Source organism: Fundulus heteroclitus, chromosome 11 (assembly GCF_011125445.2).
Source record: "Fundulus heteroclitus isolate FHET01 chromosome 11, MU-UCD_Fhet_4.1, whole genome shotgun sequence".
NCBI lineage: Eukaryota > Metazoa > Chordata > Actinopteri > Cyprinodontiformes > Fundulidae > Fundulus > Fundulus heteroclitus.
This window is the reverse complement of record NC_046371.1, coordinates 21,680,076-21,695,075: the sequence shown is the minus strand read 5'-3', so window position 1 is coordinate 21,695,075 and position 15,000 is coordinate 21,680,076. Positions and strand designations below refer to the sequence as shown.

General features: G+C 40.1%; 1 protein-coding gene across 1 annotated transcript; it reads right to left on the bottom strand.

Annotated features, from left to right (window-relative positions):
* Positions 1-23: 23 nt before the first annotated feature.
* LOC105919805 (V-set and immunoglobulin domain-containing protein 10-like 2) lies at positions 24-11,150 on the bottom strand. Its single transcript, XM_021312185.2, has 12 exons — positions 10,913-11,150; positions 9,878-10,261; positions 8,290-8,565; positions 7,441-7,716; positions 6,618-6,905; positions 6,284-6,541; positions 5,909-6,199; positions 2,855-3,211; positions 2,054-2,176; positions 1,925-1,949; positions 1,735-1,835; positions 24-756 (listed from the first exon to the last, which is right to left on the bottom strand). The coding sequence occupies exons 1-12, from the start codon at positions 10,980-10,982 to the stop codon at positions 605-607; spliced, it is 2,601 nt and encodes an 866-aa protein (XP_021167860.2). The 5' UTR covers positions 10,983-11,150; the 3' UTR covers positions 24-604.
* Between the last annotated feature and the right edge of the window lie 3,850 nt (positions 11,151-15,000).

The window sequence follows — 15,000 nt, the reverse complement described above, 5'->3', positions numbered from 1 at the left end:
AAAAAAAACACTGCTGTGGACTGTTCAGAGGAAAAAAAACTGTATATATTTACATGTTCATGTCAACACTTGTTTGTTTTGTTCCTAATTGATTTAAAGTTAAAAGAGCAAGTCTAGAGTCAGGTTCTCTGTAGTGATGAATTGGTTCCAGTTTCCCTCAATGTGCTGTTTGTAAAGACTGGTTATGTTTTTATATGCTGAAGTTCAAAGCTGAATAAAATAGAAAAAACAACAACATCCTGTTTACTATAATCTGTGATAATGAGAAAATCCTGCTAGGATCATTTAACTGATTGAGACACAAACGGATTGTCTTATTGTTCACCGTGAAAATCTAAAAGCATTCAAAGGTTAAAAACCGAAATAAACAGAGGACTGCTAAGGCAAAGAGTTAATTAAAAAACACATGTACATATTATACACATTAAATTAACTGTTCAGCTCGTGCTAGAAGTGACTGGATGACAAAGGTTTGCTATGGGTTGTTTTGTTTTTGTACAAGAACGTCTAAATGTTACTTCAGGTTTATTGAGACAACGCGAAGTGCACCAGACTGCTACAACAAGAGGTCCACTTTAAACTACAGCTGATAGCTTTGATTAGTTTAGGATCCTGCAGCCTTGACTGTGATTGTGACGCTGACGGGCTCGTTATCCTCTCCGGTGGGAGGAGCTTGGCTGGTGGCGGGCGTGGGAGTGGCACTCCTGGGTGACGTGGTGAGGGGCGAGGATGCCCTGGGTATAGAGACCACTGGCCCTGCAAGAAACCAACATTGAAGTTCAGCATCTTAAAGATCAGCCGGAATGATGCAGTCATGAATTTAAAAAAAAAAACACTTTAATTTTATTTATTTTTTTCCTGGGGTTCAGTATATATTTTTCTATGTTAGGCCTATATATAATTTAAATTTAACCTCAGTAGTAATAAACACCCTGAAATTAAGATGGAAATATGATTACGTCAGCAGAAGTGATATAATAATACTTTATTAACAGAAATCAGCTACTATGAGCGTTTATCTACTGAAAGGTTTAAGGTTCTTGTTCTTATTTGGCTTCAAATAACCAACAATGCTTCAAAAGAGGTTCTGATCTCTGATCTGCTTTCTTCTTAAACACATTAAAACTACTCTGGAAAAGTAGCCTGGTCCCTAGAGAGGTTTCTGCAGTGGATATACACCATTTAGCAACCATGGAAAACACACACACACACAAAAACAACTTGGGTAAAAAAAAAAAGGTTAAAAGAAGTTATTGGGGGGAAAAATGCACAAGAATCCATGTGTCTTTAACCAAGTATGAATGAACATACAAGCTGTTACTTTCAACAACAACAAAACATTGAAAACCTGCAGGATCCAGAACATCATCAGTGAGAGCGAGTTCAATGCTCCAAATTACTATACTGATATATAGACCATGCACTACTGATCAAATGTGCACTTTTACAGTATTTTTATTAAACTTTGAAGCTAATCAGTTTTCATGTCAATGCAGGACACGCGATTATAGGAAAGAACCAGACTGGGAATTTTCGTCTGCAAGTTTTCTGTTCTTCGATTACTTGGGTCAGATCGAGACAAAAATATTAGTTTTAATTTTGGGATCATCTTTTCTTGGTCAATGCTGTTTAAACTGTAAAATTGCACCACATTATGTTAATGTTAAAAACAGGAAGAAATGAGAAATAAGTTTGTTTTTTTTTTTTGTTGTTTTTTAAGCGAGATTATCTTGCCTGGAAGGGATGATCCACCGATGTCCTCTATTCCTCCATCTGACCCTCTGACCATTTCATCCTCTGGAAAATTTATGTTCTCTCTTGACTGGCTGTGCTGCCTAGAAATGAATTAAAAAAAAAAACTTACACTGTAGCCATACACCAAGGCCTTGTATGGCTCAGCAAATAGGAATAACCAGATACTCACATGCCAAACAGCATGTCGTGCAGTCCTGGGGGGACAAACATACAACATTAACACAGCAAAAAGTGTTTAAGTAGCTTTATTACTACATGCTGCATTTACAAAATGTTCATGCTCGTGTGTAGGACTCACTGGGATTGTTGTTGCGGTTGCGGATTATGAACACGAGCAGCAGCACTGTGAGGATGGCTGCAAAGAGCATCCCGCCTATAGCTGCTCCAACCACAGCAGGGTACATGTTGTAGCGGGGTTCCGCTGCAAGACACCACAGTTGCACATTGCAAAAATAGTACACCTCTGAGATAAAAAAAATATTTAAATAAAAACTACAGAAAAGCAGTTTAACTTGACAAATAAGTTCAGTAGGAATCTGAATTGGTCCTGAACCAATTATTTGTGCTACAAACGCACCATTGCAAAGCACATTTAAGCAGCTTGCAAATTAGATTGTCGATAATTTCATGTTTAAAGTATTTATTTAAAAAAAAAATTACTCTATTCTCTGACTCAACAAACCCATTAATCTCAAGTCCATTAGTTAACTCAGTAAGATTTCTATATCACATACAGCATGATCTACTTATTTTATGACCAATAAATCACGTATGTTATGAGAAGAATTAAATGGGGTCAGTATTCAGAAAGTCTGGAAAGGAGAGGAAAGGAAACGGTGAAACAAAGAGATGTGAATGTGTCAGGTGTGTTTTAATGTGCGTTTGATTTTTGTTGTCTTTCACCTAAGAGGATAAAAAGGAAAAGAAAATGTTAGACCGTTAATACAGTAAACGGGGCTGCATTCACACAAAAATTCTCATCTCAACAGCTTTAAAATATTATCTGCTCCAACTGAAGTTGTACTGCCTACGCGATCTGCATTTATCTGCTCTCAAATCTTGCATGTATGCTTGTCTTTTTGGAGGTCACTTACTGTACCTGGAGTTTTTGCAGGAGAGGGGTGTCCGATGGTGCGGTGGTTGATGGGTATGACGCGGAACTGGTACGTCACAGTTGGGGTCAGCCCTCGAACCGTGTGCTTCCTGACGCCTGGATCCTCGATGATGGTACGGAACCAGTCCTGGGGACCGATCCTCTCCTCCGTCCATAGCTGTGATTCGTTGCGGCCTCCTCTCCTGCGCGGTCGCTCAGACACCCACTGGTGCTCCAGGTGGAAACCAGTCCAACCTCCGTTCTCCTCCGCACCTTCTACCTGCCACTCCAGCTCCACCTCGTTACGCTTCGGGCTGTTGTACATCGCCATGATCAGGGTCGCATTTGGTGGCATCGGGTGTTCTGATACAGAAACAAAGCGGAGGAAAATATGTAATTGTGTTTACTGTCTGTGCACTGCAAAAACGGATCTAAAAATAAGTAAAATGTTCTTAAAATGTGTGTTTTTGTCCTAGATTTGAGCAGGTAAATAATATTATCTGCCAATGGAATGAGTATTTTGACCCCTATAATAAGATAATTAGACATCCGGCACTTGAAATAAGATATGATGGAGATGAGTTGTTCCTATTTTAAGTGCAAAAGTCTTATTCCATTGGCAGATCATCTTATTTACCTGCTTAAATCAAGGACAGATACACTCATTTTAAGAAAATATTACTTATTTTTAGTTACGTTTTTGCAGTGTGTGTCTCTTGTGTCACTTGTTAGTACAATGTTGGATACTCTTTTTCCTTCACAACTACCTTACAGAGTAACTAAACCCAAAATCAACTTTTTTTTCTCAGATAAACTGTATAAATTGGGCCCGTACAGCTTCGGTCAATCATAACCATATTGTTAACATAGACTCGGAGTGGTACCTTACAAAGTTTCATAAAAATCGATTCAGTCTTTTTGGCAATCCCAGAGGCCTGCAACCTTTACAGTCTAAAGAGCCATTTTGCCTACAGTCCACTTGAATTAAACTCGTTCAGAGCCGCAAATGTTGCCTGGCCTTTTGAAAAAGGACAATTTATAATTTTTTATAAAGATCTGTAGGAAATATGTTGTCATTGTTAAAGAAACACCCTTTTATGTCTATTTTGAGGTTTGAAAAAATAGAATGGGGATGTTGATATTTGTGGATAATGATGTAAAAAAAAAATCATAGTTTCCTACATAATGAAAAAATATTGATTTAAAATTAAATATTACTGCACTTTTAGCATAATTCTGTTGTAAAAATTAAAAGCAATTATTCCAAGAAAAATTTACATTTATTATCATTATTACATTTAAATACCATGATAAAAACATAATTTGTAGCATTAGTTATTAAGAGCCACTGTGGAAAGTTCAAAGAGCCACTTGCAGCTCCAGAGCCACAGGTTCCTCTCCTGCTTACATCGCCCCCTGGTGTTAAAACTTGCTGAAAATCAGCACAGGCCACTCAATTTGCCAGAATGCACTAACCTGCCAGATTGATAATGTTTAGCACTCTACTTTCTGCACATTATCAATCTGTGACCGCTCACATCGAATCCCTGCAGGGAAAGGAGGCGCATTCAGCAGAACTCTCCAAGCTGATTGGGCGAAGCGACACCTAGTGCCCGCCTAACAAAGGTTGGTTTTAGCCAATCACAGTATCAAATGAAAATGTTGTAAGCAGCAGGCGCCATAAGAAACAAAACGTTTTTCACAGTGACAGTCGTGGATTCTGACATAACAGATGCGACAGCAGCAAACCATGATACTGCAACGTGATTGGCTGACCCATTTTGGTTTTAGGCAGGCAAATAAGGCCAAATAAACTTAAGGCCTAATTTGGCCTTATTTTGGCCTTATTTTCAAAATAAGGCCAAATAAACTTTTTTTAGCATCAAAAAAGTTTACTACAGCTTTGTATATGTCTACATCACAGCCCAAATGCAGAAACGCCAGTGTGTAGATGGTTATGTGGATAGGGGTATCAACACAGAGTCATCAAGGGGCTGCTTCAGACAAGTCAACTCTGGAAGTCGGTTTCAAATTTAGTCGGTTTCGTGGCCACTTAGTCTGGATGGGGCCCCCTATCTGACCGAGAAATTAGTTGGATACAACCAAACCCGTCTTGCTGTGGCCCCCAGTGTCTCTTGGCATCTCCCACATTGGTGGAGATTTTCAAAATGTATCTGAGGGCGGGGTTACACTTTAAATCTCCATAGCATAGATTCAACAACTTCTGAAAAAACGCTTCTCAGATATTTTGGTACATATTAGAATAAAGTAGTTGGTGCAGATTTGTTGGAATGCAAATGATGTACATCATCTGTTCCACCTCATTCCAGAGGTGCTCTCTTGGATTGGAACCATTGCGATGTTCTAGATGCCATTTTGAGATGATTTGAGCATTATACGGAAACTGTTGATCAGGGTTGGTTCTAACTCAATTTAGCAAAGCCAGTTCTCTCTTTTTTTCTCTCTCTTTATACGTTTTTGGAACTCAGCCGCTTTAGGAGCGGGTTCCTTCTGGAGCTGGAGTTTTCCATGAGGGCTTGAAAAGCCAATCAGAAAGGGTCCTTGGGAACAGGTTTGTAGTGGTAGACAGCCAATAAGAAAAATGTACTGTACAGTTTTTCCTATAACATCCCTTTGACACTGTAAACAATCTATCTTGGTAGAAAAGACTGTTTTCAGGCAGGAGCTGCTTTCACATTCAAGGCTTTAAACATGTAACAAATCTGTTGAATACAAGAAAATATTTGCATGTCAGAGTTTCATGCATGTCAGATCTGTCATAACTAGTTTAAAACACTTATGAAAAATTACAAGATTGCTAGCACAAAAAAGCAAAAAAATGTTTCCACGAAACGTAACCCACTTAGGGTGTAAACTATATCTAACAGAAGTTACCTCCCCGAACCCTGAAAAAATTTTAATCACGTGCATCCCTCTAAATCTACAACTAAACAATCTTGCCCTGCTAAGTCAACTAGTCAGAGTTGTAGCCTCTATTTAAAGCGCCCAAGTCTCCAGATGAACAAGTGCTTGGAAAGAAAAGTGAAAACAGATTCTTACTCTTGACCACCAGAGTGACGTTGATTTCAGCGCCTCCCACCGCGTTTGAAGTGGAGCATCTGTACTCGCCGCTGTCCTGCGTCTCTTCGGCATCTCTCACGGTCAGGTTGGCCCAGGCGGACGTTCGCAGCAGCATGTACTTTGAGGTTTCTCGCACGTCCACGCCCTGATTGTTGAACCAGGTGATGTCGTTGGCTGGAAGGTAATTGGCTCTCAGATTGCAGGTGAGCTGCACGTCACTCCCTTCGTACACAGACACGACTCTGCGCTGCGTCAACAGGACGGGGGCCTCTATACATAAAACGCATAAGGTATTAAGAAAAAAAACTCTCGTCTGTTTATTTATTGTTTTGTACAGTGAGGACGAGGACTGACCGAGTGTGAGCGTGCAGCTCTTTGCTTCCATCAGAAGCGGGTGTTTAGCGTAGCAGGTGTAGGGTTTACCGCTTCGGGCAGCCCCATAACGGAGGACCAGGATGTTGGAGTTTTCTTGTCCTCCTTTGCTTTGGCCCCCTGGTCCCTCCCACCACACCAAGGCCTTTGGGGCCCCTCCATCCCAGGAGCAGGACAGCATGAGATATTGCTGATTGTTTGTGACGTAGGCGAAGCACACCGGTTCTGCAGGGGGGATATCTGTATGGAGGAGGGTTACGGAAAATGAAACATGTGCACGCGGCGGTTTTGTCATCTGCTTCCTTTCTGTACTTACACGAGCGTGTGCTGCACTCCGCAGATTGTTTTAGAGCCGGATGGGAGCCCACACATCTGAACAGGCTGTTGTTAGGCGTCAGGTTCTGAGAGGGTAGGAGGACGGCCGAGCCGCTCTGTAGATTGAGTTGTTGGTCTTTGTTAGCCGGGGGTTTTGCCGCCTGCGCCAGGTCTCCGGTCCAGTCCAGGGACGGGGAGGGGAACCCACCGGGCCAGTCGCAGAGCAGCTTCAGAGCGGTGTGATTCAGAGCGGGCGCCACAGAGCAGGAGGGGGAGCCGTCAGGAGGGTCTGCAGGGTAAAAGGGCATACAGGGGCCACGCAGTGACGTTCGAAGTGGAGATAAATTCACCACGATACATTTTTTCAGAGTGCTAAGTTTTGATCTTTTTGCGTGACAATAGAGCAGAGCGAATAACAAGAAATGACCTCTATGGTCAATCTATACTTGCTTGCGTTGGCTGTAACACACGGTACCCGCCAGATTGCCATCAAAATCTCCAAAGGTCCAATAGCTGAATGGATCTGCAAGACTTCTTTTCTCTGCTTTGTGTATTTGTGTTATGAGTTTGATCTGGAGTCTCTGAGTGAGTGAGACTGAAATACTGAGTTGTGTGAGAATTAAGAAAGAAAGCAAACAAAAAAAAAGCTAGATGTGTGAAATGGACACAATGGAGGTTAAGGCAAAAAAAAAGAGGAAAGACCCCATCTCTAGTTCTGCATCTTAGAGTACCAAGACAGAGAAAACACCGGAACTGAAGAGCCCAGGGCAGAGAAAAGAGCCACATAGTTAATTACATGGCCAGAGGTCAGAGGTCACACTCACAGTAGACAGTAAGGCTGATGGTCTTTTTGGACTGGGTGTTCAGGTACGTGTTCTGGGCCAAGCAGGCGTAGTCTCCCGTGTGCATGCGAAGGATCTTGGTGATGGTGAACTGCGGCCCGCTGTACACCTGGGAGTTGTTGTAGAACCAAACGTACTGACTGATGGGATTGGACTGGGCTTGACACATCAATGAGACCGTCTCTCTCTCCAGAGCTGAGTAGCCCCGCTCTGTCACGGTATACGGGGTGACGTCTATCCGGGGAACGTCCGGACCGACTGCAGAGGCAGAACATGGATGCAGCCAATCAGAGACGAATGGCCAAGAGGGGTACACACATACAGTACTTTGTACAAGCAGCCATTTCCTTTTTAAGTCCGTCACATACTTTCATGCTACAACCACAAAGTTAGTTGGGTTTTATTGGTATTTTATGCCATTTCTTTTACACGATTGTCTACAAATACAAATCTGACAGGTGCAACTATTTGGGGTACATCTGTACAAGCTTTGCATAATCCCCCCCTGTGTCCCTTGGTTTTATACTGACACTAAGTCATACACATTTTTTTAAATTTTCATTTAGAAAAACCTTGTTGATATCCTAACAGTAAGAACGAAATAAATTTCCTTCCACTTTACAGTTACGTGCTAGTTTTTGTCGATCTATTACAAAATCCACTGACCTTTGTGGTTGCAATGTGACAGAATGGAAAAATATCAAGTTTGTGTAATTTTATGTCAAGACATTTTAATACAAGAGACTCATCGTAGTGAATTTGCAAACCCGGGGACCGTTTTGTAGAGGAATGAGGGAAAATGATTGTTGAAAGCTGATTTCTAACACTCACAGATGGTGTCCAGCCACAGGCGGTTGGAGCTCTCGCTGTTGACGTCATTGGTGGCCACGCAGCGGTACCAGCCCGTGTGGTTTCGGTTGACGTCCGTCACGTTGATGACGTTGCTGCTGCCCTGGGCCATGACGGTGACGTTGCCGCCACGGGTTTCATGCTGCCACACGTACTGTATTGGGCCCGTCCCGTTCTCCAGGTTGCATCGCATCCACATTGTGGACCCTTCCACCGGAGACACATCGCTCAGCAAAAGGTACGGCTTAGTGACGGGGACTGCATTAAAGACAAAGACAGGAAGAGCTACAGATGAGGAAGACTGCTACCTAAATAGATAAATAATTTTTATTATACTGTGCGTGGTTTAATCAATCCTTACATTCTGACCTCTTCTTACTTTATCTGCTTTTAAGCATTTTAAGCGGCTCATATTTGTTTTTTCATATTAAGAGTTCAGTTAATTTGTCTTATCTCAGATATCCTACATCGGATGTGAATTTGTATTTTTAATACCAGTAGAATGGACAGTCTCTTGAAATGTTTATGAGGATTTTTGCAGATTGCGCTTTATTGTAGACTAAATAACTATTATTAAGCTTTGTACCAGGTGCTTTATTTCTGAATTCACCAATATCTCCTAAGATAACAAAGTTTTAAACCCTGTCTGTGCATCAGGACAATGACCCAAAGCACACCAGCAAGTCCACCTTTGAATGGATAAAAGATAAAATAAAAGTTCTGAAATGGCCTAGTCAAAGTCAAAGTCGGTGGTTCCTGCTAGAAAACCTCCCGATGATGCTGAATTAGAACAACGCTGCCAAGGGGGCCAGAATTTATCTACAGGGATGGAAAATACTTTTTGGCCAATGGCAGCTAGTGCTGCCAAGGGTGGAACGGCCAATTATGGGTTTAGGTTTGGGGAGCAGATACTTTTTTAACATAGGGTCAAGTTGGTTTGGATAGCTTTTTGCATTTTCTCATCGTATCTTTGTCTAATAATAAAATGCATTGCTGATGATCTGAAATATTTAGCAAAAAAAAGAGCAAAAAACAAATAAATTTATGAAAAGGGACAAAAAGTTTCACATCACTAATAATTGAACTTTATTGAACTCACAATAGATAAATTTACTCCTGCATTTAACCCTTTCCCTTGGGAAACAGTGGGCTGCCCCTGTGCGGCGCCTGGTGAGCAATCTGGTCTTTAGGGTCTTGCTCAGTGACCCAGAGTGGTAGTCTGTGGGAGTTGAACTCAGAACCTCCAGGACCCAAGCACAATGCTCTAACCACTAGGCCACCACTCCCCGTTACTACAGGCAAATAAACTCAAAAACACCCAAATGGATGTTTTTTTTTTTTTACATATTTTAAATACAAGTCTAAAGCGAGACACCATGTGAGATTGATTATCCTTAAACTATATTATTTATTGATTTATTGATTTTCACCAAAAAAAGACAAATATCGCTTACAAATAGACCCTTGATTGGATGTTTCATTAAAACAGAAGAAGTTTCAGAGTACTCAGAAAAGCTGAGCCTGTTACATACACCCCTGCTTGAATCGTAATTTGAGTTGAGAGCCTTACCTCTGACGGTGAGGTGGACGTAGTAATAGTAGACTATGGGCTCTTTGTCGATATTGTAGAAGGCCTGGCACGTGAACAGGCCATGAGCAGCAAGAGGCAGCTTCTCGATGCTCACGGCCGCACTGTTTGAGATGATCGCCAGCTGTCCGAGTGTTTCAGCAAACTTCTGGATCCTCGGCCCTTTCCCCAGGTTATACACCACTGCTGTGATGGCGTCGCTGCCGGGCTTGGTGAAGCTCCATATGTAAATATCAGGCAAGGTGGCGCCACACTCCAGGATCACCGCCCTGCCCACCACACCGTAAACCTCGGCGTCCTGGTAGACCACCTCCCAGTTTGGATTGATCTTCACAGACGAAGTCGGGACGGGATACAGTGACGTGCCTGCAAAGGGACAAGGAGACGGTGGTGTCATGTGGCCTGCTGCTGTTCAGCTGCAGGATTGGTTACACTGCAGTAACTAATACGGTACCGGATTTAAAACAAGTACTGACAACGCTATTTTACTTTCTTTGCTGTCAAATGCAACTTAAATATTTTAACTTTTCTATTTCTCTAAAAATAAATTATCCCAATGTATATGCTAGTCATATTTAGTTGTTCGATGACAAATATAGTAGAAATGATGGCAAAAAGGAAAAATTAAGTCACTTTAATTGCAAAAATTATGCTGGAAGAAATAAAAAAAAAAACAATTAGAACTTGGAAAGAGATGATATTAAAGAGTTTTGTTTGTGGGGTTTTTTGTTTGCTTAATTGTCAAAATCATTTGCACAAATACAGTCAGCACAGTATCTACCCACTGAAGTGGTATGGGAAGTATGGAAGAATCCTGCTATAGCCTAATAGGGAATAATAAATAATGCATTTCTGTACAGGTGCCTTACAAGATAATTAAGGATAGCTATGCAATTAAGTGTCAATTTAACACTTAGTAAAATTACCATTAAAAAAATAAATATTTCATAGTCAAATAGTAATTTTAAAAAGGAATTTTGGTGTTCGTAAATGAATCCAAACACACTGAATCCTTACCGTGCGCAGTAAAGGTGAAAGGACTGGTCGTGAGACAAAGAAAGGCCAGCCCTAACAGTTTGGCCACCATGGTATCATGATGATCCTGGGTCCAGCTGCCTCTCTACTCCGAGAAATGCTGCAGAACTCAAACTCCAGAAAAAAACCTGTTAACACCGGCGCGCTCCGTCTGAGTCGGGGTTCCTGTCGCTCTCATCCGCAGGTGTTCTGAGGAGTCCAGTTGAAGGCACTGACTTCATTAGGCTGAGAGTAGGAAGAGACTGATTTGCGTTCAATTATTGATGTGTTTTTCCTTTCTCTCCAGCTCCCTGTGCTTCTCTGCGGGGTTAGAATAACACGGCGATACTGGACTCGTGCATTATGTAGGACTAACTCATAGGGTTACCCTTCCACATGCACTCATGCATGTTGAATAAGACGAAGTCGGGGCTGCATTATATAAATCTGACATCTGCGGTGTTACGACGAGCATTTCTTCGTGTTGGACAGTCCCTCTACACAGCAGACACAAAATATGATATATAAATTTGAAAAAGCTTCTGTTTCTGCATTCTTTGGATTACGGGGCTTTGCAAAGTTATTCATACTCCCCTAATCAACCACACAAATTGATTCATGTTATCAGGATTTTACGAGTTAGGCCAGCACCAAGTGGTGGGTAATTGTGAAGGTGGAAAGAAAGGGATATGTGGTATTTAAAATGTTCAGCTTCTATCAAAATTTCTTAATGCTTATTTAGCTGAAGCAGCCACTGTCCCTTGCACTCTTTAATGAAAACATTAAACCGATATCCCCATGACTTACATAAAGGCCAGATTCGTTGAGCACATAACCAATGGCTGTCTTGTCAACAGATTGTCTCACCTGAGCAGTAGATCTCTGCAGCTACTCCAGAGTTGCCATGGTCCTGCTTCTGGGTGCCCAGATGATTTCTATTTACTAATTAGGTGGCTTAATGTACAGGGATCAGAAAAATGGTGCTGAATGCTTTTCAAAATGTATTGGTAAAACAATTTATTGTTTTTCTTCCATGTATGAACTATTTTGTGTTGGTCTATCACTGTAGATCCGTTTGTGGTTGTAACGCAACATAATGTATTTACAGGCAAACTGCACACTAATCAGGGGACAAAAACAAAAGCATTGGGTATTTTAAGAAACAACGCATTAGGTTGTTTCAGAAATTTTACAAATGCCACTGGTGCTTGATAAGGGGATTTTTTAAATAAGGTCAAAATTTACTTTCCTTTAAGATGAAAAGTCTCAAAAACCTGTTTTTTTATCATTTCAGCAAATACCAGTTTCTGGTGCCCAGCCTGGCCTGGCGTGTCAAGTGTTTCTCTGCCCAGTCCGACTCACCTTTACCTTTGAGCACCCGACACCCCGCATCTGCACTCCAAGAACGTTACAGATCTGGAAAATGGTGCCACTGAAACTGAACTGTACTCTGTAGCTTCAGATTGAATTTATTAAATCATGGATAATATGAATGAAGTGTAGGATTTTGCAGCACTGTTTAACAGGAGAACAAGCAAAGACACACAGTGAATGAGCCAAACAGGGAACCATACTCAGTACAACACCTGTGCTATTATTTATTTATTTGTAACTATGTATTTTACTTTAATTAGTATTTGCTGAACTGCCTCTTAAAAGCCATCTCAAACATAAATTATGACCAGTTTTAGTTAGATATCTCTTTGCAGCACATTTCCCATTAAGTATTATGGACAATGCACATCTCTACTCATTAAATTTTATCACTTGGCAAAACTTGACTATTATTTGCCTAATAATACTGCAGATCATGAGAATAGCAATATGTTTGTGATTGATGTATGCCAAAAAAAAGCATAACTGTGACGCCAAAGAAAAACAAAACACATGGCTTTCACATTTATTTTCCCAAAAACTTATCTAAAAAGCTAAATGTGTAGACATGTATTTGGCCCCATATACCCCCTATTCCTTTAAATAAAATACAGAACAACCAACTAACTTCAGAAGAACCCTAATTAAATGGAATCCACCTGTGTTTAATGTCCTTTCAGTATGAATCCAGCTGTTGTGTGGAGGTTTGTTGGAGAACAGAAGTGAGCAAAATGCATCAATGAGACCAAGAAATACAGCAGATAGGTCAAGGAGGAAGTTGTGGAAAGGTTTAAAGCAGAGTTAGGTTATAAAGTAATACTTGCAGTGGGGTACAAATACTTTTTAGGGGCCAAAATTACAGCAGCCACTTTGGGCGGGACAGACACAGACACAGACACACTTATGTACACAGCAGCATAAAGGTCAAGGGTTTTAGTCTCCCTCACTATTTTTACAACCAGTCATTGTAATTTGCTTTGACATCATCCATTGTTTAAAAGGTGTCGGAGCTAAATTATCATTTCTTTTGGCATATTGTGTGCACCTTAGTGTGTGTAGTGAATTCAGAGAAAGAGTGAAATATATATCTTTAATAAATTCTCAGCGGAGATGAGTAGCTGTGTGGTCTGTTCACTATGGTGGCCTTGGACCTGTTATAAATAGGTGACAAAATATTGACTCAAGAGGTTTAAAGTTCAAGCAGTTGTGGTTACTTATATTGCATTACAATATATATATATATATATATATATATATATATATATATATATATATATATATATATATATATATATATATATATATATCGCAAAGCCCGAACTTCTTATATTCTGCAAAAAAAAGCATAATTTCTATGTATAGCAAAAGGCTGTACTGCGTTATTATTTCCATGAGTGACCATATTAAGTTGAACTGAAAGGCTTCATGTTCTTATCTCTAAAGTCAGGAAGGATTGAAGAGACATGGCAAACTTTTCTGATCAGATTAGAATTAAAACAGGCATTTGATCATAATTATCTGTGTGAGCTCACAATGCCCTGAAACATCCACCATTTTACTTGTTTAAAGGTCAATATTAATGCAATTATTTACCTTTATTTATACACCACATCAGAATTATTTCTTTTATTTTAAGAAGAAGAATTGGCTTACACAAGAGAAAGAGGAGGAGGGAGTGCTAAGTGGGTCCGTGAGAATGTAACGTGAGATGTTTTTCATGAATGAATGCAGGACAGAGATCAGTTTTCCTTCCCTGACAAGGGCAAACAGAGACTCAAAGGTGAGGTTAATAGCTCCACGAGGTTTCAGCCTCCATCTGATACCCATATAAAATTATACGAAAGCTTACCTGAAATAAAATGATGTGAAAAGTCAGAATAAATGTGAAGATACAGGCCAGTCTGTTTCTCATCACTGTTCTGACACTTTGCAACCCAATGACGGTTTATTTAATCAACTGTAAAAACACAACATGCTGTCAGCGTTAATGATCCTTGATGCCTCTTCAAATTTCCTTCCCGGAGAGCAGCACCAAATCTGTAAAAGAGATGCAAATCTGAGACTTTCTCAATTTAAGGAGTCAAATTCTATTTAAAATGAATCTATATTCCAAAATTTAAACATAAGAGCAACTTTCTTTTTATGTCATCCACATTTTTTTAATTTCTTTTTTTACAAATCAACCCTTTCATCTTTGCTATTACCTGTACAAAATAAATATCTTTACTCTGAACAGTTTTCTCCCTTTGGTAGCTTCAAAAACATTATGATGGAGTGATGAGAATATTGTTCACTGAATCTCAGATCAAACATCTCCTTATTTCTTATTTGTGTCAGTGATAGAATTACAGGCAGGATGGAAGATTTTATTCATAATTTTAAACTTATTAGGCTCCACACAATTAAGTTATTATCCGCACAACAACAAATGTGTTGCTTTATTACTTGACAAGACAAAGACAGAAAAAAATATTAAACTTTGAGGGATTATCATAAAATTAAAATCTGAATTAGGATATGCAAAAAAAAACTTAAACTGGAACATATCCTTTATTATTATAATTATAGATATTATTATTATTATTATTTCGGGATTTAATACTAAAGGATTCATGAAAGTAAGTCCTGTTGTAGTATACCTAATACCAGCTAAAAGCCTGAAAAGGCTTTGAGCAATGTTTCTGATCAGACATGGAGGTGACCTGCATCTGGAAGGA

Coding starts and splice junctions, on each gene's coding strand:
- LOC105919805 (XM_021312185.2), bottom strand. CDS start 10,982: ATGGTGGCCAAACTGTTAGGGCTGGCCTTTCTTTGTCTCACGACCAGT. Junction 8,566..9,877: donor CGTCCACCTCACCGTCAGAG/GTAAGGCTCTCA, acceptor TCTTTAATGCAG/TCCCCGTCACTAAGCCGTAC. Junction 757..1,734: donor CGGTGGATCATCCCTTCCAG/GCAAGATAATCT, acceptor GGTTTCTTGCAG/GGCCAGTGGTCTCTATACCC.